The sequence below is a fragment of the Cyprinodon tularosa genome, unplaced genomic scaffold (assembly GCF_016077235.1).
Source record: "Cyprinodon tularosa strain WSP-4 unplaced genomic scaffold, ASM1607723v1 ctg154, whole genome shotgun sequence".
Classification (NCBI taxonomy): Eukaryota; Metazoa; Chordata; class Actinopteri; order Cyprinodontiformes; family Cyprinodontidae; genus Cyprinodon; species Cyprinodon tularosa.
The window spans coordinates 1,481,595-1,507,383 of NW_024038375.1; the positions used below are offsets into that span (position 1 = coordinate 1,481,595).

Sequence of the window (25,789 nt, forward strand, 5' to 3'; positions counted from 1 at the left end):
ATTTAAAATAAGAAAAAACAATTGCATTGTCTTATTTCAAATGCATATTATCTGAGTATCTTATTTTAAGAGTAAAATACTCTACATTGGCATATCATTGTATCTATCTACTCATTTAAGGGTAAATACACTTAATTAAAGAAATGTTTACTTATTTCTAGATAATTTTTGCAGTGTACTTTTTTTTTTCAGGCTGTCACATCAAACCCAATAAAAAACTTAAAATGTGTGGTTTTACTGATGTTACTACTTCTGCAAGGCAACGTATAATCAGTCTGTAGCTTGTTAAAGATTAACATGAATTTCCTATTGGTCTATTAATGACAGCAGGGCTTATCATGGAGGGGTTTGTCTTTCAAATACATTTTGGTACTTAGTTGTGCCATTTTGTTCTTCCCTAAATAACATATTTCCATGTATTTATGGGTATAAAACTTCAAGGATGACCTGTTTAGCCTTTGCTAAGATATCTTCTCTCCTACTGCAGTTGTTGTGTAGCTTAGTAGTAGTAGTGTGTGTAGGCATTTAAAATGCAATGATCAAGTGCATGGTAAGAGTAAGGAGGAGGAGGAGGAGGAAGAGGAGGAGGAGGAGGAGGAAGGGGGGGGGGGGGTAAAGCCTGCTAATCCTGCTGTCCTCAATCTCTGGCTGAGAGTCCCTGAGGAAGGGACAGGACTGACGCGCTCACCTCCTCTCCTGCCAAAAACCTTGTCTGCCTGGAAAGAAGTCTAATCAGATTAAAGAGGCAAACTTTTCTCCTTTTTCTGCGTCCGCTGGAAAGGAAAGAAAGGAAGGATCAATGTTCAATTTGGGAAAATTATAAATCTTTGCCTGAGTTAATCCTATTTTCTTGGATTTAAAATAGCAACCATGAGCGCTGAGGAAAACTCTGACCCTGACTCCAACAAGCTGGAGTCAGTGATACAGGTGAGGCTCAGCAGGGCTCCTGGATCAGTGGTTTCATTATGTGCTGACAGGTTGTGACAACTAAAGCTGCTCGTTCTGCATGTTTGTGTTTGGGGCTGCGTAGCTGTGGCGATCCCATCATCATCACCTTTATGTTAGCTACACTGCGTCTTCCTCTTTCATCTATATCTGTGTGTTGTGTACATCAGCGGCTGGGGGAGAGCGTCCTGTCTGAGGAGAAGAGGCTGACCATCCGGGGCCCCTCACCTGACGCCCCCCCTACATGTCTGCCAGCAAGAGTTCGAGAGATAGTCACCAAGAACCTCAATGATAGTGAGTGGACTGTCCATCATTAATCTAACCATCAAATCCTCTATTTCCTCTGCCCTGATGGCTGCCCTTTATCCCTCCGTGTGCAGCTGGAGCCATGTCCTCCGTCATGTCCCTTCAGGAGGAGAACAGGGTGCTGCAGGGAGAGCTGGCCAGACTGGAGGACCTGCTGGCCCACAGCAGAGCCGATCGGGACGAGCTCGCCATCAAGTACGGAGCCATCAGCGAGAGGGTGAGGGCAAAAAACCAGCTCATTTGTCGGGCCGAGGCTGAAAAAGTGAACTAGAAATCAGATTATTTAGAAACCCTCCAGGTGTTTTTGGTCTCAGCAGGCATCAAGAAGAATGTCCTTCCTCTACCCCCGACCCCCACCCCCCTCTCTCCACTTCCCCCATTTTTTTTTATCATCCTGGTTTGTCTTTGTCTCAGATTTGTGGGTCTCCCAGGTGATGGGGGCTGGAATGAAGTGAAGTGGAATGTTGCCATAGCGTCTGTCGCCCTGGGTGACCGTAAACAGGGGCTTCACAGTTGTAGGAGGGGTGTGCTGATGGGTGGGTGGCTTCATGACTCGTTTGGGGTGAACATTAGCAGACATCATCACATAAACCTGTTCTCAAAGGCTGATCTGCACTTTTTAAACAAGCTGTGAACATAAACAACCTCAACCTTAAAGATGCATTGAAAAATTATACACAATTTAGTTGCAGGAATAGAAAATGAAGATAGAAATAGGTGAATTTATTTTCGATTAATTATAGAGGTGAACATGAAAATATGTGGTTTCACGTCACATAACAGGTTGCAGCAAAAGCACAACACCAAAAAACAGACAAAGAATAATATTATTGTGGCTAAGTCATGGTTTTGTCATTTTCTTTTGCATATTCAATCATTACTCCAGACAGAAATGGAACAGGTTATTTTGGTTATTTTGGTTTTCTGGCATACACCCAGCTTTCAGGCATAGTTCATACATTTTAAAAATTATCTTTTCTGTTCCAAACCTCATCTCTGATGTGTCTTTGGAAACATTTAACAACCATCTAAATATTTTTAACATGAAGATCAAAAGCTTAAAGTCAGTCGTACTTCCTTAGGAACCCCACAATACTTAACAGCTCACACAACCTTCTTAGACTGGAGGAATAACCAGCTACCGTAATGATCGTTCAAGCTGACCCTTAACCTTTCTCCAGAAGAATGGTTATATTTGAGCATTACTTCACCACCCTCTCAGGCCATGTTGGGTAAACTCTTGCTTAACCATGGATGACCATGGTTAAGCAAGAGTGCCGGCATCTTCTAGAGGATGGGTAACAAAACTCCTTCCATATCAAGGTGGCAGTGTACATGGTTGGGTCATATGCTTCTTGCTAAGGTTGCACACTGATATATTTCAGCCTTTCTGATGTTTTTCCTCCTTTGGTGAAAGAAAAATCTAAATTCTTGTTTTTCTTTGTTAATGCATAAAAGTCATTCTCATAATTGATATCTTCTCAGTCAGTTCTTTTTTGTATTTTTTTTTTTCTCCTGTGTCCAACGATGATATTTTGATCTTCCACTTTAGATGCGATGCATTACTTCTTATTTGCACAAACCTGACAACAACTAAACCCCAGTCAAAACCAACAAAATGGCAACCATGATGTGTGGAATAGATGAGGTGTGAAATAGATAAACCAGATCCACATAAAGTGCATGTAACCACCTTTAAAGTTCATTTAAAAGATCAGAAACTTCTGCTTTCTATTTAAAGCTGACAGCTTTCTCTTGTCAGAAGAGTGCAGAGCAAAGTGGATTCAGTATTATTGAGCTGTCTCTCTCCTTTAGCTGGAGCAGGCGCTGCGGTTCGAAACAGGAGAGGGCGACCACGACTCCCCGGAGTCCCGCAGCCTTGCTCAGCAGAACGTGGATCTGCGGCGGCGTCTGGACGAAGAACAGGCGGCCTACAAGCGTAAACTCACAGCTTATCAGGAGGGGCAGCAGAGGCAGGCCCAGCTTGTGCAGAAGCTGCAAGCGAAGGTAGACCTGGTTTAACTGGGAAGTATCCACGCTAAAGAAGACTGGTGACCGTTCCTCTTCTCCTTTAGGTGCTTCAGTACAAAAAGAAATGCGGAGATCTCGAACAGATGCTTCAGGAGAAATCCTCCGAGCTGGAGAAACACAGTATCTGTGTAGGTGGCCTTCGCATCTATGCACTGAAGCTGTTTTCCATCCACACTGTTGTTTTCTTATAAAATCCTTTATTTCAGGGAGAAACCTCAAACGGTCGGCATCGGGATGAGGCGAGCAACAACCTGGAGGAAGCTTTAATCCGGCTGGAAGAAGAACAGCAGAGGTGATGCATCGTCACACCTGAGTAAATCATTCATATGAATGTGCAGAGGCAGGGCTAAGATTCACATATGTTTCTGAAAGAAGGGCAGGTAGAAGGCCAACATTGGCTGCTTCAAGGAACATGGGAACAGGAATACTATGCATTGAGGTGCTTTGGTTATAGAAGACCAAATATTTGCTTTCTGAACTGCAAGCTAAAAGAAATGCATGAAGGAAAACAACTTTAACAGCACAACATTATGAAGGCAGCATCAATATGAAGGGATGATTTCTCTTTCTGTAGATAAATACGAGGCATGCCTGAAGTATTAACCATCTGACTAACGTTTAAGATAATAAAAGGGTTTAGATCACAACACTTTTATGCGTCTGATTGTTCCAGACCTAAATCTGTTTAATTATAAACGAAAGGTGTTGATTATGCAAACTTACTGATTTTACAAAGAACAATGAGTAGGAAATTAAGGCTTAAATGTTTAAGATTAAGAGGAAGAAACGGTCTTAGTTTTCTGGGTGAAATAAATAGAATCCACCTATTTTGTTTCTAAATCGCAAGTGTTTAGACGTAATTTACTTAACAGATAAAATGCATCATAGTTTGGGGTTGCAGCTTGACAGCATTTAGAAATAGTGCATAAAAGTGTAATACCATATTAGCAATACTTTTCTTTAGAAGGCTCATGCTGGAATTTTGTCTTACTGTTTGATCACGTGCCTTTTTATGGTTTTAAATTTTGAATCCAGCTTATCTATCTGTAGGTACATCTACAGGAAAGTTTATTTTTTATAGTACTCAAAGTGCATTACATTAATGAAAAGATACAATAGAAGGAACATAAAAGCAGAATAATGATAAAAGCAAATAGTAACAAAAATAACAGTTGGATAACAACCTTAAACCAATGATACCTCAGTTAACCGTTTACCTTCAACAATCAAAGGCAGCTCTAAACAGGATTTCAGCAATTAAACAATCTTCTACATTATATGTTGTGTTTCATGTTTTTTGTCATAGGCTGAGTTCTGTGAAGAATTTCCCACACCATTAGCCATGATTGGGAAAGCTGGGGGGGGGACATAGTGAAATGTGACAGATGGGATTTTAAAGAAATGTGTCTCTGAGTGAACATGCCAGCAATGCAACAATGCATTAATATCAGGGATGTTCGAAATATGTTTAGGAGCAGCAGCTTGGCTGCGGTGAACGCCATGCTGAGGGAGCAGTTGGAGCAGGCAGGTTTGGCCAACGAGGCCCTGAGCCAGGACATCCGAAGGCTGACTGTTGACTGGACCAAAGCCCGGGAGGAGCTGGAACAGAAGGAGTCAGACTGGAGGAGAGAAGAGGAGGTGTGGAACGAGGGAAGTTATAAGAGCATTTGAATAAACGGGTTTAAATTCTGATAGCTTTTGTTTCTGGGTGAAGTCTTTCCACAGCTACTTCAGCAGCGAGCACGGCCGGCTGCTGAAGCTGTGGAGACAAGTGGTCGGCTTCAGGAGGCACTTCTGTGAGATGAAGAGTGCAACTGAAAGGTCCACAAACTAATATGGACTAAACATTTCCTGCAAAAGCTGCTCTCTCCCTGTGTCTCCAGGCTGTGATCTTCTCTCTGTGTCTCCAATCTCAGGGACTTGTCAGACATGCGTTCTGAGCTGACCCGGATCTCCCACTCAGCTCGGGTGTCCTGCTCCGGCCTGTCCGCCTCAGTGGACAGTCGGGTGGCGGGAGAGAAGGCTTTGAGGACTGAGCTGGAGCAGCAGCTGAGGAATCGAGTGGTGGAGATGATGAACCTTCAGAGCAGAGCCGATGCAGAAAGGAGTGAGTTGAATCTCAGGTGAGTGAGGATCAGGTAGTGTGTTTACATGCATTAGCAGAAAACCAGTAAAAAGATTCTCTGTCCCACTATGGGAATGCGCACGTTTTGTCCAAGCGACTTCAAGCACCTCTTTCTCTTTGAACTCTCAGGTTGTCTGATGTAGTGCGAGAATGTGAGAGACTGAAAGGCCAAATTCAGGAGAGAGATGGTGAAATCTCTGTTTTGACAAGGAAGCTCCAGGTAGGAGAGCGGCCATAGAGGCTACTGCAGTATCCTAATGGATTTTCAGAATGCCTTTATCCTTTCTCTGCAGGAGGAGAGTTGCAGTGAGGACACTGATGCGCAGCAGGTCAGAGCTCACTCCGAGATGCTGCTGGACACGCTGCGGGACATCGCTCAGGTAGAAAACAGGCTATCACACCTGTGAATGAAAGTTTTCTCATCGTGCTGCGCCTCATGGCTATCTGCTTCTACAGACGGTTCTTTCAGACGGGGAGTCATCATCGGAGGCAGATCAGGACAGCTCTGCAGCTCCGTTCCTGGCGCTGATCCGCGACGCCTCCCCTCGACTTTCCTCCCCTCCTTCTAAGCTGGCGGCTTCTTCTCAAGCATCCTCGTTGTCTTCTCTGTCTGACGCAGCTATGTCTGCTCTCCGCTCAGCGGTCACCAACAAGACGCTGCAGCTGCAGGTGACGTATCCCCATAAAACTCTCCTAAAACTCCAGAATTGAGCAAATAAAAAGAGATTTATTGATATTAAAGATACAGGCTAAGAAAAAAATGTAGTTTAGGGTGATGTTCTAAGTTTAATTGAGTTTACGCTCCTATTTAGCAAGAAAGAAACAGGAAAAAACATCCAGTGTCAAAGTTCCTCACCAAGCAACAGAAGATATTCCTTCTGCTTAGTCCTCTTTCTACAAAATAACACACAAAATCTAAAGTTGTTCATTCTGTATGTTCAATCAGAAATTCTTTATAGTTGTGACAAACTTAAGGTGTGGAATTTTGAAATGGATGGTGAGGACACTAACTTTTAGGTGACCAAAGCATTAAATATACTGCTTGTATCTACATAACTTACCCAAATATCACTGATTTAATTACCTATGCTGTCAAAGTTGTTCTCTGTCCTGAAACCCATTTCTGTAGACGTTGCAGCATCTGGTGTAAAGTTCTGTTTTCATAAAAACGTGCGTAAGCTGCACTACTTACATCTTGTGCTGTAAACGCATCTGTTGTGCTTACATCTTCAGAAACCAGTTTATCATAATTCAACTAGTAGGCAATCAAAGTTAAGGTGGAGATGAGAACCTGTGTGAAGAAGAGATGCATGTTTGGGATCAGAGAGGAAAAATAAAAACTGGTTTCTGTGCAGAAGTGTTTCAGCAGAACAACCATTAAAACTCCGGTCATGGGACCTCATGCATAAAAGAGTGTGGGGCTTTAATACTGAAAGGTAATAAACATTGTTGCCATGGTTATATTGACACGGTGGGAGCCTTTCAGCTATTTATTCTACTTTACATACTGATTTGTGGAAGGCAACGACGCTGTCAGGACACTCAGCGACTTTTTAAACACTCCTCAGGGAAATATGTTACAACCAACAACTTATTGAACAACATCAGCAACTCACTGAAGCAAACAGTTAAATATAAAAAGTCTGTCAGCTCGTTTTATTCTACAATGTTTGCATGAAGTTCAAAAGGCTCTGTGCTGCAGCAGAGCTCAGTTACCTGATTAATGTGGATCATTGTAATGATTAAAAAAATAATTATTAATAGATAAATATGACTCCCAAGTGTCTATTAGGAATACCGTCACCACACAAACAAGGGAAGTAGGTTTTAAGGTTTAAAATGCAAACTCAACTATTATTTAGAAGAGTAACAATTATTATTACAGCCTCTTTAAAGGGATCCTGAGTCTGCTGCTTCTGAAACACATTAGTGCATCATAAATTTCTGCATGAAATGAAAATGCTTTCTATTAATAATAGCAAATAAAATTAACAGATCTCACTTTGTAGATATGAGTGCAGTTATAGAGCTGATTACATTTGGAAATGACTCAACTCATGATTTTATCCAGTTTTTTTATCTATTACAATAAATGTGTAGCTTTAAGAAAAAAAAAAAAAGGATTTTAAGGATGTGCATCTACATGATCCAAACAAATAATATTTACAGATTATGTCCGACTATCATCATATCCATCATATTTTATGTGTATTACAGTGTTTGGGGATAAATGAGATCCAGTTTCATTATGAAACATGATGAAAACACATCAGGGTTGATCCTTTCTTCATTTTGAATTAAATTAACAGTCACATGTAGTTTTATTGGGTATTGGATTTGAGTAGATTGAGTGGCATGTCAAGAGTTTGCATGGATTGCTGCACACTTTCATGTAAAAATGTATTTTTATACATAGTGAGTTTAGCATGTTTTTCTGAGCAGATATGCTCTATATATAAGGCCTCTGATTACCAAAAAACGTCTATCAATGTTTCACCTCAGCGATCTCTGTGTTTGGTGTCATACCATCCAGAAGGTTAGTGCTAAATAATTTACTGCCATTAAAGTTCAATGTTTTTTTTTTTAAATTGATACTAACAATAGAGTAACTTGAAACCTTGAGTAGGACTGACTATACATGTTCACGGATGGATGAATCATAACTAAACAGATTGAACATAAGTTAGCAGCTTTTGTTTTTTATTTACACAAACAAGCTGATGGTTGTGCTCCATCATGCCTCCAGGATGCCAGAGGTCGTCTGCTCTCTGCCCAGTCTTCACTACAACAGCTTCGAAAGCAGCTCTCAGAATGTGATTCGGCCCGACGAGACATGGAGCAGCGAAACCAGGTGCTGCAGCGAGAAAAGGATGCAGCTCAGAGAGAGAGGGAGTCCGCCCAGAAAGAGAAAGAGCGCCTGAAACAAGAGAGGGACATGCTGGCCAGGTCAGTGCTCACTCTAATCCGCTTCACTGTTGCTTCCTGTCAGGGTCTTAATTGAATCCAACCTGCAGGGAGAAGGTGAAGCTGGAGAATAGTGTCCAGGCGGCGGAGAGCAGCAGCCAGATTGTCCAGATGGAGAGGGAGAAGCTTCAGCTGGCTGTGTTGGCTGCTCAAAGAGAACGAGAGCATGAGAGAGAAGAGAAGGAGATCGCCCTTCAGGAGAGAGACCGAGCCAAAGCCGAGACTCTGAGAATGTAAGCAGTGATTGAATGAACCTGTATGTGGTTTTCTGTGGCCTCCTAAGTGTAAGAAACAAAACAATGTGCTATCTACACAAGCTTGGTCACAATCAAACCAACTCTTGTGGCTGAGGAGCATAAAACCATATAATTTAGAAATTAGTAACACTAAATGACCTCCAATTTCTGCACTCTGTCACCTCTGAACAGACAGAAGCAGTGGGATCAGAGTGAGAGTCGAGCTTCAGCTCAGCGTGGAGAGTTATCTGTGGTGAAGGAGACCCACCAGCAGGGGGAGGTTGAGAGGCAGCTTCTGGAGCGAGAGAAGGAGCAGCTGTCTGAAGCACTGGCTCGGGTGAGGAAGGGGACAGGCTGGTTTTACTGGACTTCTGTATATTTTTGTGTTTTCTATTTTCACCTTTTTTTGCTCTGTGTTTGCCGTTGAACCCTTCCCTTACTCCATAGGCCAAGAGCAGCATCACAGAGCTGTCCCTACAGCTCAGCAAGCTGCAGTCTGAGGATGCAGCTCTCAGGGACTCTGTGGTAAAGATGGGCAGTATGAATGAGGTCCTGGCCCAGGACAAAGTGGACCTCAACAACTACATCCTAAAGGTGAGAAGACTGCTGAGCCTTTTAGAGGAGGCACCAAGCTTAAGATCATCTCCAGAAAAAAACACTATGTTAATTTACACCCTTTAAAATCTTTCATATTTGGTTGTCATATTGACAAACACTAAGAACATTTTATTTCTGTTTTTTTTTTCTTTTTTTTGTGACAGAGAAATACAAAGTTCTACATAACTTTTTCAAAATAAATATCTGAGAAGTGTGACTTTTTGGTGCAGTAAACGGTAAATGGCATGTACTTATATAGCGCCTTTATTCAAGTCAGGAGAGTTGACCAAAGCGCTTTACACTACATTCATTCACCTATCACGCACACACTGATGGTGGCAAGCTACATTGTAGCCACAGCTGCCCTGGGGCTCACTGACAGAAGCGGGTGAAGTGTCTTGCCCAAGGACACAACGACACTGAAAGTCGGAGTCGGGGCTTGAACCATCAATCCTTCGATTTCAGGGCAATCTCCAATGCCACTGTCGCCCTATTATTATTCGTCATTATCTCTACTCTATATTTTTAAGCTCCAGTAAAATGGAAATTTTTTATTTTTTTTATTTAATACATGAATTTTGGGGAAACAGTAAGTTTTACTTATATTTCCTTATACTATTTAAATGATTCTGCTCCGAGTCCAGACGTTACAGGATCAAACACAGAGCAAGAGGTAGTCCCGACGAGGGTGCAACAGTGCTGCAAAAGCCTGCTAGCTGCTCATGGGACTGATATATGCCCTGAACTTGCCATACCCTCCCACTTTGCGCCACAGTTTTTAAGTCTTCCAAAAACTTTTCCTGGAGTTGGATGGATTTAAACTGTCCCCAAAAGTAAAAACCCTGAAGTTGCTTTCCTAAATGCATTCAAAACTTTGTCATCTTAGGGTTGGAAACTCAACAATAAAAATGCAGCAAAGTTTTTGGGTTATAATGCGACCAAATGTGTTTCATATGATGAAATGAATAATGTTCATTGACTAACAAAACATGGTGTATAATCTTGTTTTTTCCCTAAGCATCTTATTCTTGTTTGGCTCTCAGCTTGAGGAGGAGAAGTCCCTCCTGCTGACTCAGAAGCGTGAGGCGGAGCAGGAGAAGTTGACCATTAGGGACGAGCTGGTCCGTCTGGAGCAGGACCGACTGGAGCTGCAGTCAGCCCGCGTCTCTCTGCAGCAGGCGCTGCAGGACACGGAGCAGAGCCGGGCTGGGATGGAGACTGAGCTGCGCAGTCTCAGAGCGGAGAGGCTCAAAATGCAGGAGAAGGTGGCCCAGGTACAGAACAGATTGATAAAAAAAAGTAAAGAAACAGAGGATTGCCAAACAGTCTGGAAAACTCTTGTTTTATTTCTTTCTTTAAGTATTTCATGGCCTTAGATTAATGTAACAGATTAAGAACTCTAGAGTCTGCCGATTTAAACTATGACTAGGACCCTGACAAACATGTAGACCTGATTGCCAGCTGTGGTCTTGCTGTTCGTTGGCAGCTTTGTGCCGAGGTGGCCTCCCTGGGCTCTGAGTTGAGCCTGGCTCAGGGGGAGGGCCAGAAGAACGAGGTGGCGTTGGAAGAAGCCGGCCGAGGTCAAGCGGAGCTGGCCCGGGACAAAGCAGCTCTGGTGGTCCAGCTGACAGCTTCTGAACGAGAAAACACTGTGCTCTCAGAGGAACTGGCAGCTTTCAGGTCAGCACTGCTCTGTGATCATGTAAAAACTAAATACACCCTGATGCTGTAGGTTCTAACAACAATAATAGCTGCTGTAAAATAGATACAACAATACAAGAGCTTTTGCCCTCCCAGCTTATTTTTTTTTACTTTTTTGTCCTGCGAACCTTCAGGTCTGAGCGGGAATCCCTGGAAACGAGTCTGTTTGAGGCACAGCAGCAGCTGGCTCAGGTTGAATCCCGCAGAGATCAGCTGGAGGCTGAGAATCAATCCCTGAGGGTCCGCTGCGAGACTGCTGCAGGTGAGCCCTAAAGATGAACGTATAGTGGAGGATGTTCATTTTCCGAGTGAATCATCAAAATAAGTGGTCCTCCTAATTGTCAATCATTCTGATGATATGTTTACATGTTCTCGCACGTGTTAAATAAGCATTCCCTCTCAGGAGCAGGTACAGGTTGCTCATGTACATATTTTTTTCTAAGTAGAGAGGGCGGGGCTTTTCAAAAATTTGTGAAAATCTTCCAATATACCTTTAAAGATTGAAACTGAGTAACACAGAAGCCGTACCATCTGCCTGAAACACTGGTGTAAGAATTTAGATTGAAGTAGAATGAAATTCTTTTTTTTTTTATGTTTCCCTGGATGGGATTTCTAGCTGAGCTGAAGCGAGCACGTTCAGATGGAGACAATGCCCTGGCCCAAGCCGAGAGAGAAAAACAGATTCTAACTCAGACCCTAAATGCTGCACAGCTGGAGGCTCAGCAGGCTCTACGTAAGGCCACCTCTGAACACCAGGAGGAGGTGGAGAGGTTGGTTTCAGAGAAGGTGAGGGCTCAGATCATTCCTATATGTGATACTGGATCTGTAAAAGAAGCCCGTCAGTGTCTCGCCCATCCATGGCTTTGTGTTGCAGGAGGTTGTGCGTCACAGTCTGCAGATGGAGCATGAAGCTGCTCTGAGGAGGCTCAGGCAGGAGATGGAGGATCAGCAGCACAGAGCGAAGAGAGACAAAGAGGATCTGCAGGAGGAGCTGAGGACACTGCAACATGATCGAGATCAGAGTTTGCTGCAGGCAGAGACTGAGAAACAGCAGGTCTGATTCTGACACCAGAACAAACACTTATTCATGTTTGCCTGACAACCCAGGGTGCAGACCAGGAAGCACAGTTGTAGTTTAACACACCTCTCTGCAGCTTCTCCACTGTTACCCACTCATTACTCCATCCAGACAGTGTCTTGCCCTCAACCAAAATCTAATAAACTAGAAAATATTTCCAATGGAGAAAATCATGAAGATGATGAGATTAAATTTATCTCAGATAATAAAGTAAAAATATTGTTGTTATTTTTGGGACCTGGCATTTAAATCCCATATCAAAGAGGTTTCTAGAATTTCCTTTTTTCATCTGCAGAATATTGCAAAAAAAAATAGCTATATCCTGTCCAGGGGTGATGCTGAGAAACTAGTCCATGCATTTGTTACTTCAAGGCTGGACTATTGTAATTCTTTACTATCAGGAAGTCTACAAACTCTAGTTAAAAGCCTTCAGCTGATCAGAAATGCTGCAGCCTGAGTTCTGATGAAAATGAAAAAGAGAGATCATATCTCTCCTATCCTGACTTCTCTTCATTGGCTTCCTGTTAAATCCTGGTTCTGCTGGAGGTTTCTTCCTGTTAAAAGGGAGTAGTTTTTCCTCTCCACTGTCGCTACAAGCATGCTTAGTGTGAGGGATTGCATTCAAGTCAATGAGTCAATCAACTGGTTTTCCTTAGATAGAAAACTTTGAATCAATTTGACTGTATGATCTGGTGAACTGTAAAGTGCCTTGAGGTGATGTGTTGTGAATTGGCGCTATATAAATAAACTGAATTGTATTGATCCTGACAATTGAACTGTTAAACTCTTTTATCTATAGGCCCTTTCCCTGAAGGAGGCAGAGAAGGCTGTGTTGTCTGACCGGGTGTCCAGTCTGCAGGCTGAGCTGTCGACTGCAGCTCTGGAGGCGGAGCGCATGGCCAGAGAGGCAGCTCATCACAAAGAGCAGGAGCAGGTTTACCTTTCTGCCTGAATTTATCTTCAGCTGCAGTGTTCGAATCCCAAAATATACAGATAAAAAAACTAAACTGGCTCTGTTTTTTTTTTCTTTTCTTTTTAGATTAGAGTTGGAGCCCTAACCGCTGAGATGCTTGAGCTCCGCTCTCAGCTGGACGAGGCGGCATCAGCTCAGCAAAGGGAAGTCCACAGCTTGCAGGAGCTCTGTGCTGATCTTCGCTCTCGGGCAGATGTGGCCTACAAAGAGGTAGATTATAAAGTGCAGAAGAAGAAGAGTTGTCACATTTTCCCTCTCTTGGTCATGCAAAAATCAGAAATTAACTTTTCAGCTTGGGTCGTGAATTTGCCTCAGCAATTACTGACTTTCAAGACTTTATTTCTACAAAGTGAAGTGAAGAGGTCTATAAAGCCCTGCATAATTCACATCAGGATTCCCTGAATTGCACCTTTTAAATGTGTCTCTGCTTCATCACACCTGAGTCAAACAAGCCGATGATTAGCAGGACTCTGAGGAACTGGACTGCATGAAGAGGTGATTCAACAATTTGATCCAGGTGTGGAAGGATAGACACGTGTAAAGGGTTCAAGACCTCCAGGATCCAGTTCTACATTCTTCCTACTTCACCAGCAACTGTTTCTCAGCTCAAGACAATCAGGAATATTTAGATTCAAGCCTTCTACAAGGAAGGACCCAATGTTTTTAAATACAGCTTAATGTCATCGTTGCCAACAAACCATGATAGAGACACCGGCATATTTCGAAGCAGATGTTTACTTTTTTTTATAATCCTGAAAGCTTTGATTAGGGCTAACAGATTCCCCATTTATTTTCTCCTGTTGTCTGACTGGTTGTTATGAGGGATCACTGAGGGTCCAGTTTGTCGCTTCTCCACATATCTAGTTGGAGCAGTGCAGAGCTTCTCTCTCAGCCGCAGAGGAGAGCCGAGACAAGGTGAGAAAAGATCTGCTGGAGGCCGAATGCCGCTTGAGCCAAAATCAAGAGACAGCAGAAAACTACAGGAGGGAGGCGATAGAGCTGCGGCACAGCCTCAGCGACGTCACCAAAGAGAGGGACGCTCTGAGCCAGTCAAACACTCAGCTGAGAGGAACGCTGCGCAGCGCAGAGACCGAGAGGATCAGGTGAGAGAGTATGTTCAGAGGAGAAGATCTTTGTTTGGCCAAGTATTTGTAACTGTGTGGGGACAGAGTTCCCAGGCCAGTTTCACAGGAATATGCTACTTTTTGACCTACTCCTCGGATTCACTGGACGTGTGCTTTGGCTCCGCTGCCTGTTGCAGCTGATCGCAGCAATTCTAGTCAGTAAGTAGTTCCAAGCATCTGGGATGCTTCAGAGACCTGTCCGTTGCTGGCTGCATTCCTCAGTAGGCAGCTGTTCTGTTTAAGCTGCTCCAACTCAACAATCGGTCTAAAGCAGAGCAGATCGTTCAGGAAGGAAGTCACTTGATAAATGGGAAAGTAAAAGACAACATGAAGACTGTGGGTCACATGGTTTGAATGTAATTTAATACAAAATTCAGTTCATAAAGGTAATTGAGACCAATAATAAATATAAATAAAAAAAAAAAAAACTAAACAGTCAAACTTACTAACCCATGATAAGTCCAAATAAAAAAAAAGCTATGGGGATTCAATAAAATCAGGCTCTCCAGATGCTGGTAGCACTGGGAAAATAAACGCTTCACTGGTTTATTGTTCTGTTTAGAGCAGAGAGTATGCTGCTATAGCACAATGATACAATACTGACCTGCTCTGAGTCCAACTGTGTGGGAGAAAAGCTGCAGCACAGCTGGACATCCAGTGGAACTGATGGGTTAGAGGTTCTTCTGGGGACCAGTCAGCTGGTCCTCTTCTTGGCTGCAGGATTATGTTTATGGCCAAGGTGTAGACTGAGTTTAGGCTAGAAATGGATGTGTGTTGTTAATGGGTTAGGGTGAGAGTCTGTGTTAGACTGTAGGCAGGAATGGAAGTGGTTGCAAATTCCCTGCAAGGATAACAGTACATAAGATGTGTGTGTGTGTGTGTGTGTGTGATAGTGTGAAACGACAGTGTGAGGAGAAGGAGCAGAGGCTGGCTGTTCTGGAGGAGAACCTGTCATCCGCTCAGAAGGAAGTGATGGAGCTGCGCAGCTGCCTGAGAGAGGTCGAAAGGTCACGGCTTGAGGCGCGGCGGGAGCTGCAGGAGCTCCGCCGACAGGTGAGAATGAGTCAGATTATCAAATAGGTTGTTTTGAAAAGTAAATTTTTTAAGATATACTCTTAAATAACAGCTTTTGGGTTTTTTTTTTTTTTTTTTTTTTTTTTTTTTTTTTGCACCAGCTGAAAATCTTAGATGCAGAGAAGGAGCAGAAAGAGAGGGAGGTGGCGGAGGTGCAGACCCGTCTGGCTCTGGAGGAGCAACGGGACGAGGAGAGAGGAAAGGAGGTCTTCTGCCTCAAACAGAAGCTGACTGAAGCTGAAACTACCAGAGATGCCATCAAGAAGGAAGTGAGGATGCAGTTTCACTGGTTTTTCAGTTTTCTGTCCTCATGATGATGAGTTAACACTTGATTCTGTGTCAGCTGTCCCTCACTCAGAGACGACTGACAGAGTCTGAGTCAGGATGGCGCAGCTGTGAGAGAGAACTGACTGCCCAGCTGCAGGAGGCCCACGGCTGCGAGAAGAAACTCCAGGATGAAGCCAAGAACCTGTCGCTGCGTGCTCAGGCCGCCCAAGACGCCGCCGCTCAGTCCAGCCTGAAGCTGAGCGAGGCACAGGGCCGGCTGGCCGCCACGGAGGCGGAGCTCACCAGAGCTGAGGCTTCGAGAAGAGATCTTGAGTTTCGACTAAGCAGCCTCCAGTCGGCGCTGACGCGGACCCTGGGCATTGGGGCAAGCCGCAGGGGGAGGAGCCCAGGAGGCAGCTCCACGTCACCAGGCAGCATGTCGCGCCACCACAGCATCTCGCCGCTGCGCTCCTCACTGTCCCCTCCTAAAGGTCAACAGAATGCATATTTATTGTTCACTTGACTAAAGTTTGATGTTGTTTTTGTAATAAATCTTTTTGTTTAGCTGCCAAGAATTGTTCAGCTCCGCCATGCAAAATTATATCTTACCAATAAGTTTCATTAGATGAGGAAATTTTGAACAAAGCTCCATGTCTGCCTCCACTTAAGATTCTCTTGCTATAAACTGATTACCTTTTAAAACACAACACCAAGCACATATAAAACCAATAACATAGTTAATGATTTTATTATTTTACTGGAAATTTTCTTGTCTGGTGATTTTAAGGGGAACACCAAGCAGTTTTGGTTTTTCTTTATCTTAACCAAGACGTTTAAAATGGAGTGCATGAAGCTTTGCATGAAAAGAGTTTTCCTTTGGTTGGATTGAGGTTGCTAAAAATAAACATCCAGCTATAAAATGTTAAATTAAATTGACCTGTGAATCTTATTCAAGCAGAATTTCGAGGAAGCACGCCAGACAACACTCTAGGTTCAGGGGCTGTTTCTCCTGAGAGAGGCGACACGCCGCTGCCTCAATCAGAGCTCGACCCTGACTCCCTAAGAAGCGGCCTCAGAGACTTCCTCCAGGAGCTGCGAGATGCACAAAGAGAGAGGGTAACAGTCCTGTGCAGCATGACAACATCAAGAACTCAACTCTTTTAGAGTAACTTGATGATTTTGGTGAAATTTTTGAAGATAACTGCTTATTTTGCAGGATGATGCCCGTTGCCAGCTGGGGGTCCTGCAGCGGGAGCTGGAGGAGCTAAAGGAGGAACGAGGCTCTGCTCAGACTCGCCTCTCTCATCTGCAGAACACTTTGCAGGATATGCAAGAAGGTTTGTTTATTAGGAAAACTGATTCTGGATAATATCTTTTTTTTATTATTATTTTGGTATCAGTTGATACATGCATGCAAAAGGGAATTCCTCAGTGCATTCAGCACGCCTGGAGATCACATGAAGCGCATGTATTGTTGCTCCTTGAAGTTGTTATCCATTGTTCATATTTTGTTTGATATTTTTTTTTATTAAGACTTGTTTACCATTTGATATCATTGAGCTTTAATCATGTTAACAAAGGAAGAATAAGAAATTTTGGCTTCAAAATATCAGCCGCATATATCAGGAATTTGTTAGACTGATATATGAAAATAAATGAGTAAACAGAAGCAGGAAATGCTGCATGGTTTAAAGAAAGTTGAAATTAAAATCCTGAATGTGTTAAATACGTGAATCAATACTTTGGGATGGGAAATCCCTTTTGTCACCCTTAAACTTTATCTGTGCCTTTGTTTTCTAAGAGATAGCATTGATGCAAAATTTAACCTCTTAAAAGGGTTAATCATTTACAGGATCCCAGTTCATATGCATTGTAAGAAGACACACATATCCTTGCAGCATCATGGTGTGCAAAATGCACATTTGAAACAAATCTTATATATAAAGGCAGTAAATGCAAAAGAGAAGCTCCTTCTGCAAGGATGTTTAAGACCAACATTCAAATAGGATAAAAGATTTAGAACGACAGTTTGTTTTTAGCAGTGGCCTAATTTGACACCAACCTGAATGCATTAGACTAAAACATATCCATTGTTTTAGCTGATGATGCATTTAGTGTATTCTTCATCACCAATTAGTTTTAATTATTGTGTAACTCAGGCGATTTTTCCCTGAAGGTGATAACATTTTTTGGCTTACTCTTGGTTCTTTTTGCCTGGAGCGATCACTTTATTTAACACTTCTTATAGTAAAAGAGTCTTAAACAGGAGTTAAACTTGAGCATTCTTTAACCCTGTAATGCCAAATGTATCATATTTGATACATACGGTTTCTGAAATGTTCTGCGTCTGACACCTTTTGCATGATTTAATGGTAAAAACTTTGCTCAAAATTCTATTGTACACAATCAGATATACCTGATAACAGAGGGCAGAAGACTACACAAAAAATAATCTTGACTTATCGCATAGTAATAAATTATTAATATCAAAAATTTATTTCTCTTTTTTCTTTTTACATATTTTGTTATAAGGCCAAATAAGGACTTTAAACCAAAAAAAAGTAATTTTCTGTTTTGTTTTATTCTTGGATTGGGCTTTAAAGGGTTAATCTAAGGTAAGCCAAGTAATAATAGAGAATTTTTACAAAATAATGAAGATGAACCAAGAAAAGCAGCTCCTGTTGGTTCTTCTCTCGGTGATGTCTGTAAACTGTCAGTCCAAGTGACTGTCTATCTGCTAGGACGTGTCATTATTTTGTGTCCAATCCCTTTGAAAAAGTACCTGTCCACTTTTTCAAACCTGGCCCTAGAGAAAATTAAACGTAATATTATCTAAATAGGCTTTTGAATTTATATAGGTATCCCTGTATCTTCCAATAATCTGTGACTTAGCGGTGAAGATGATTATTGTTATCTTGGCGAAAGATGCAAAGATGAAGCAAAAGTAATCTGGCTCTCGAGTGAGATGAAATAAAACATTAAGATTGAAATGTCAAATTCTTAAATATTATTTTACTAGGGCTACAGAAATCATCAGTAATTAATGGAGAATTATGCAAAGATATTATTTTGAATAACCTATTTATTTTAAGGTTTAACAAACTTTTCATGAATGATAAAGATTATTCCTGACAATACTTTGATTCTGCTGATGACACTGTTCTTTTTCCACAGACATTTTCTGGTCTGCAAACAAGAACAAACTCTCAATGAAATACACGGAAGTTGACACTAAAATATTTCTTTTAGTGATAAACAGGTCTACTCTCTTTATGAAGCCAGCTTGTTGTGCTGGATTGGATTTAGGGGAATTTAATTAAAGGGACCTCTAATGAAACATGATTTATTTTTAAACAGTTTTCAAGTGTATTTTTCATCTTTTAATGGATTTAAATGTTGTTATAGCAAGAAACAGCTTTTTTTTGTGGAAGCAATTTAACCTAACAATTAAGATTACCTTCTTAACCTGGGCCGCTATCCCTTTTTCTTTGAATATGCAGTCATTCCAAAAAGGAAAAATATTTTGATATTATGTTCGTCTTTATATCACTTTTTGTGTTCAGTGAAGCGTGGCCTGGAGGAGCGCCTGACTACCACTCAGATTCTTCTGCAGCAACAGGAGGAGGCGGTGAGGAGAGGAGACAGAGAGAGGAGAGCTCTCTCCGACCGCGTGAAAGAATTAGAACGATCGCTGCAGGCCTCAGAGATGGATAAAAAGCACATCCAGGTACTCACACCTCATGCTTGGACTGGATGCAATCAGTCTCACAGCCAGTGACCGAGTGCGCCACAGTCGCCATATGGCAGCACTCAACATTGGAGCCATATTTATAAAAGTTAGCTGTCGGGGATTGAAATAACAACAGATGTCCTCCCCTCGTGGTGTCGTGTATCAGCTCTCCATATGTTGCTTCATAATCTCAACAGTTTCCACAATGAATCACCTCCTGCACCACAGGATGAGCAGACACAATGCAGCAACTGATCACATAAACAAACCAAACATTCAGCTATGTTAGAGCAAACAGCCAACATGAACACTTTGCACCCCCCACTCTTTTGCAGGATCAGCTGAACAAGCAGCGAGCTGCTGAGATGCGCCTGGAGGCCGAGAGGAAGCGCCTCCGGGAGGCGCTAGAGGCGGCTGAAGCTCGGGCAACAAGGGTGGAGTTGGGGAGGCGCAGTCTGGAGGGGGAGTTGCAGAGACTCAAACTGAGTCTGGGAGATCGTGAAGCAGAGAGCCAGGCGACTCTGCAGCGGCACGACGCTCTCATCAAACAGGTCTGCCAAAAGGTTATGAGTCTGTGACCCTGAAACAGCCTGGAGCAGCTTTAATGTTCAGAAAAGTTTGCAACTTCTTTATAAAACTAACTTTTTAGGTTTTCCTCTTTTTATGTATGTTTTTTTTATGCCTTATATTTTCTTTTTCTTCCTCATTTTTTTGTCTGTTTCCTTGTTTTAGCTCATAAGAAACATGCATAAAGGGTGAAAAAAACATTTTCAAAAAAGTAAAAAAAAATATTAGATATAGAAAGACTGAAGAAATTATCTTGACCACTTCACTTACTTATGGAAGTCCAACTGCTTTGGAAAATATAGTATTTTTTTATTACTATAAAACTGGGTTAAGATAAAACTGGGTTCAAACTTTAAACTCTCTCGATCTGAAATGTTAAAAAAAAAAAAAAAAAAAGCTATAGGCTGCTGAGAATAGTGACCTTATGTTTGGAACACCAAACACTGGCTTCAATTCATAGCTCAACTGTAATCTCCTGCTCCAACTTCAGTTCATATTCATAAAGGGAATATTTGTGTGTTGATTAGTCGACAACAAGGTAGATGAGGGAGAAAATAAATTTAAAATTTATAACTTCAAGCCAGCGGTCAATTTAAAAGAGCTCAGATCAATTTGTCTTTATAGGTTTATGTCCTTATAGGTTTATCTGCTTCAGGATCTTGATACCAACAAGGCTAAATTCATGATGTTTCTATGGAGCACACAAGCAGCTACACCTCTGTTCACAACATTTCTATTCATTTTAAATTGATATTACAGCTGATATATGGATTAAAGAAAATCATAAATTAATGAGCAAAGACTGATTGCATGATTGCATCGATTGGCCTCAACGAAACACAATTTTCCACCCATTGCAGGTTGCAGATGGGGAAGCTCGTGTTTCCCAGCTGCAGAGGGAGGTGGACAGGCTGAGCCAGGCTGTGCTAAAAGCTCAGGAAGGGGAATCTGTTCTTAAGGAGAAGGCCACGTCACTCAGCCAGACGCTCCAGGAGGTGACAGACTCCCACAGCAGCACGCAGAGCCGCCTGCTCGCCCTGCAGAAGACACTCAGTTCAGCTGAGCAGGACAAAAGGCTTCTACAGGTTTGTGGATTAGATCAAAAAATGGAAAGTCTGTGAATAAAAAAAAGAAAGTAATTTAATGGTTGTTTTGTATAGGAACGACTGGATGAAGTACGGGCAGCTTTGGCTGAAGGAAAGAGGAACATGGCTGCCCTCACTGATAGTGTGCAGAACCTGCAGAGTGAGCTGAGCCAGAGCGAACTGCGGCGAGAAGAGCTGGAGGTGGAGCTCAGCAGCAGTCAGGAGGTCAGGCAGACTACAGCCCATTTAAATGACACCCAGCATTTCTTCAGAGGAAGTAAGAGTCTCTTTTCCTCTCTCAGGCTCTGCGTCAGCGCTCGGCCAGTCTGGTGGAAGCACAGCGGAGTGCCCAGCTAGCACAGACAGAGCGGGCCGTCGTAGAAGAGCGGCTGCGTGCACTGCAGAGAGCAGTGGCCTTGTTGGAGACAGAAAAGAAGGATGCCGAGAGGCAGGCGGTCAGGCTGGAGAAAGACAAGAATGCACTAAGGAACACACTGGATAAGGCGAGTGTAGACGTATTTCCTTCATGAATCTGTAAATGTTCTGTTTCTTGCCCCAAAAACTGAAAATGAGACACTAATGACATCAGGTTGAACGCCAAAAGCTGATGTCCGAGGAGGGCAGCATGAGGCTTTCTGCAGAGAAGAGCCGTCTGGATCGCTCCCTAAACACAGCAGAGCAGGAACTCCAGGAAGCACAGCAGCAGATCCTGATGCTGCAGGTGAGGATGAGTATGCATGAACAGATTCCTCATCAAACCATCCCTACAGGGAGAATAAACATCTACAAAACTGCTGCGTAGTTGGGATTGGATTTCTCTAATCTTATAAAATAAGAGAAAAGACAAACAGGAGCTCAATAGGGAAATGAAAATGTTTTATTTATTAAGCTTGGGTGGAGCATAATTATCTTTGTGTAAAGGAAACTTACAGCTTGTTATTAAAAAGAAGAAAGCAGGCATCTGAGATCAGTATTTGACTTTCTTTCTCTGCAGTGTGCAGAAAAAGATTTATAGTTTTCTGGAAACGTTGTTTAATTCTTATCATTTTTTAGGTCATATTAACATTGTTTTAAATGCAGCACAGAAAGGCCACAAACAAGTTAAGCGGGATTTAGAGGAATTCAGAATCTGTTGTTTATTTCAAGGAGGTTTAACATCTCAGACATTTCCTTATTTAGGCAAACTTTTCCCAGTCAGCAGAAATGTTTGTGGGGAAAAAAATGCAGGGAAAGAAACCCTCGTAAAGACAGTTTTACCAATTAGTATTGCAGCTTTGTTTATTCCATGAGGGGAAGAAAATGTCTCTGTTCAGGGAAAGGAAAAGTTTTGCCTCCCTTGTTGCATAAAGAAATAAGTCTCTAACCTTAATGCAACAAGGATCCCCAACAGTAAAAATAAAAATCAATGATATATTTGCTCATGCTTCATAAAGTAAAAGTTGATTATCAATAGATATCAATTAGACAAACAATTAGTAGAGATGAGAGCAAAGCTATGCATCATATCATCCCAATGAAAGTAACAGCCATGAATGCTCTTCCTCCTTACCTACAGTGTGACGTTGTGTGCTGTACAGAGGTCAGTATTAACTTTTTGTGTGTTTTTCCTGAACAGACCCAGCTGGCTGAGATGGAGCACTCCCACAGTCTGTGTGAGAGTTTGGTCCAGCAGCGTGACGAGGTTCAACGAGAGGCCGAGAGGATGAGGAGCAGCCTCCGGGACGTGGAGCGAACGCTGGGCACCAGGGAGCGGGCTCACCGCCATCGGGTCAAAGGGCTGGAAGAACAGGTAGTTTGATTAGGGTTTCTCTCAGGGTGTTGGTCAGCCACAGCATTGAAACACCTTTTGTATAACTAAAGGTAAAATTCTCCAATGAAATGTTGAAAAAACATTGAGTTAAAAACTATTAAAACATCCCAACTCCCAACTTGCAGCCTCATGCTAACTAAATAAGGCTGAAGTCCACCATTATAGTGGTTTTAAATGGCAGACTAGACCCTTTCAGGGGTTAAAGAACAGCAGCTGATTTAATTTATGCTTTTTCAAAATCCTTTTTGGGGTATTTTCAGTGACAAGTTATCAGAGAAACGTCAAACAGCAGCTGCTTCAGACAGTGCTACTTTTTTCGTTGCAAAAACAGCTTAAAAACAAAGATGGCAGATGCCCAAAGTGCTAAACCAACTTCTTAACTCAGCTGATCTTTGTGATGATCATGTCAAAACTGTTCGAACACCATTCAGTGTTCCTGTTTAGAAAACAATCTGATACAGTCCTGCTGTTTCCAGACTAATTTCTTCAAATCCAGAATCTAGGAGAAGCTCACATGATCTGGACACGCTAACAGAAATACAATCAATTATAATATTATTCAATAAAGGCAGGTATTGAAAAATACAGATTTGTTGATGTTGGATATATCAAAGGTAAATTGTTACTTTCTAAGGCTTTTACTTAAACCTTCATCAGTTTGCCTCATCATATACTCAGGATCTATTTAAGTGTAGAATTTACTTAACCTGGAATTTGGAGAAAAAAAATGGATGTATGTATGCTGAAGGGAATTTTATTTTTAAAATGAATTTTTTTTATTTTGTTTTGTTGTTGTCTACCTTTTAATTTTCAAGAAATCTCAGTCCTGCATTGTTTTCTAGTCTTGTTTAAAGGGTGTAACAGTTAGTAAGTTTTTATCCAGATGGATGATGGCTGGATTGCAGATTACATTCATTCCATCAGTTATTCACATACAGATCTAAAAAGCTTTCTCCTGTTGTCCTCTTGCCAGGTGTCTACTCTAAAGGAGCAGCTGCAGCAGGAGATAAAGAGACGGCAGCCCTCTCTCCCTCCGTCATTACTGACGAACTGAGACACACCTAGAAGAAGATGAATCTAAACTCCAGTCAATCCTTACTCTAACTCTAAACACAACCTTTTGTTCAACAGTTATTTCTGAAGTGCTTGAATGATGTTTAAAACTGTAACTAACAAACAAATGAAGCACAAACACAAACAAGCGTTGCCTTAAAGCCACCAGCAAACCACTAACTACTTGTTAAACATCTGTGACATGTCCTGGCTGGATGCCGTCTTAAACTTTATGCTTTTTTACAAGAAAAACTAAAATCATTACAGAAATGATGCACTCACAAAGAAGAGAGAAAAATGTTGAAGGTTATTTACGACTATTAAAGAACAGAAAATATGGACATGGAAGCACCATTAAACTAACTGCACTGTTTTATCTCTAGGAGACAGATTGAACTAATCATTTAATGTTAGATAGACTAGATTTTATAACTGAAACACTGTTTTTTTTGTTTGTTACTACATTAGATCTTGTTGAAATGAGTATAAATTATACAAATACAGCTTCTCTATGTATCGACGATGAGAGGCTGAAGACAAACCGCAGCAGTCACAATCGTGTTGGAAATAAACATGAGACTCAGATTTATGAGAGAAAATATGTGCTGACTTGCTAGGCAGGGGGAGCAGCCATGTGGTGACTGTGGAGGAGCTGCATAAATGAACGGCTTAGCTGGAGAAATATGTTTACAGGGCAACTATTTGTTGTGCAAAAAGTGAGAAGAAAGGTGTTGTTAAAGGAGAAAGCTTACACTACATATTACCCTGAACAGCTGTATGCATGAGAGATCCATACTTAAAGATACATACATCAAACACCTAATAATAGTGTATAATTTAAAAAAATATAAAACCATGTGCATGCACAAAAATTGGACAATTATCCTAAAAGAATTGCAGCTGTGTCTGTTATTATCCAAGGGTCAACCTAATGTTCGGCCCACTTCTTGCTCACATTCGACCATAAAAGGTCCATCAAAACACCATAGTCAAGTGAGCCAGCTGCACGATGTCATTTAATGGTCACCATTGCAACCACAGATAAAGGGCCCTGTTTAACCCAGGAAGAAATAAGGAGTTAGTGAGTAAGATGAAGAGTTGGTTAAATATATACTTTCCCTCCTAATTTCCTGTTTCCAAAGTGTCCAGCAATGTTAAATCATCCATCGAACACCATATGCACAGGAGGTTTGGTGGTGTTTAAATGCAGTGTAGGTGAACCTCACGCTTTGTTACATTTATTTATTGCTCTGTGGTACGACTCACTCCTTTCATTGCTGGGTAGAGAAATGTAATTGTGAGGACACATTTAAAAATGTGCAGACTTTTATTTTTTTATTTAGGTTGCTTTATGAACTAGCTTAAATAGATCTGATAAAGTCAATCTATGATTAAACTTTCATATGAAGTAGAATTCAGTGTCAGAGAAATAATGATGCAATTTGGCTTCAGTTCCCATCAGTCACCATCTGCCAATATAATTCTCTCCTCAACATGCACACGTGTTAGATAGGTCAGAGTTGGCAGAGAGACTTTTTTATAGAGTATAGTTTTATGCTTAAGCAAAATGTATAAATGAAACCTTAAATCAGTGGTTCTTGAAATGTTGCTAACATGTACCCCCTTTGTAAATACTAGTTGTTGTTTTTTTGTTTGTTTTTTTGTCACTATGTTATAACGGTAAAACTGGTACAAAATCTATTAAACATTTTTTTAAAGAATTACAATTAAAAAAAGGTATCTTGAATGCTGCAAAGTTGTAAAATATAGGTCTGCAAACGTTGGGAGTTGGAAGAGACAAAGTCTGAGATTGATAGCCCGTAGCTCAAGATACAAAATGGCTGCCTCACATATTTATCGTCGTCATGGCAACAATTTAATGCTGAGGTCTTTAACGTTAAGGACGTTAAAGACCTCAGAGATTTTGTCGCCAACTAAACGAATTTTTCTACTTATTTATGGATAGGCTGCAGGTTAGTTTTCCATTGCTTGTCCTCAGGGTTTAAATTGAACGGTAATGTCTACAGATGCTGCTTTAAAGTTTCTATATTGAAGGTATTCTGGAGGATTTTCATGAATTTTTGAAAAGAATCGCCGTCTCACCTTTAAAAAAAATGCACATG

General features: G+C 41.6%; 1 protein-coding gene across 1 annotated transcript; it reads left to right on the forward strand.

Moving 5' to 3' along the window:
- The first annotated feature begins 641 nt into the window (after positions 1-641).
- On the forward strand, positions 642-24,251 carry LOC119780041 (rootletin-like). Its single transcript, XM_038279924.1, has 37 exons — positions 642-927; positions 1,116-1,239; positions 1,326-1,468; positions 3,067-3,258; positions 3,327-3,410; positions 3,489-3,574; positions 4,755-4,920; positions 4,997-5,103; positions 5,199-5,405; positions 5,537-5,627; positions 5,701-5,787; positions 5,864-6,076; positions 8,154-8,353; positions 8,422-8,604; positions 8,800-8,944; positions 9,055-9,201; positions 10,248-10,478; positions 10,691-10,884; positions 11,040-11,167; positions 11,522-11,691; positions 11,780-11,959; positions 12,783-12,917; positions 13,023-13,166; positions 13,821-14,059; positions 14,974-15,133; positions 15,256-15,423; positions 15,498-15,912; positions 16,380-16,537; positions 16,638-16,758; positions 18,985-19,148; positions 19,487-19,702; positions 20,579-20,803; positions 20,879-21,028; positions 21,106-21,306; positions 21,393-21,524; positions 22,419-22,592; positions 23,587-24,251. The coding sequence occupies exons 1-37, from the start codon at positions 871-873 to the stop codon at positions 23,665-23,667; spliced, it is 6,018 nt and encodes a 2,005-aa protein (XP_038135852.1). The 5' UTR covers positions 642-870; the 3' UTR covers positions 23,668-24,251.
- Positions 24,252-25,789: the final 1,538 nt, after the last annotated feature.

Bases quoted from the DNA above. Each gene is read 5' to 3' on its own strand.
- LOC119780041 (XM_038279924.1), top strand. From the start codon at position 871: ATGAGCGCTGAGGAAAACTCTGACCCTGACTCCAACAAGCTGGAGTCA. The intron at 8,605-8,799 runs GTAAGCAGTGAT...ACCTCTGAACAG, and splicing joins AAAGCCGAGACTCTGAGAAT to ACAGAAGCAGTGGGATCAGA. The intron at 8,945-9,054 runs GTGAGGAAGGGG...CTTACTCCATAG, and splicing joins TGTCTGAAGCACTGGCTCGG to GCCAAGAGCAGCATCACAGA.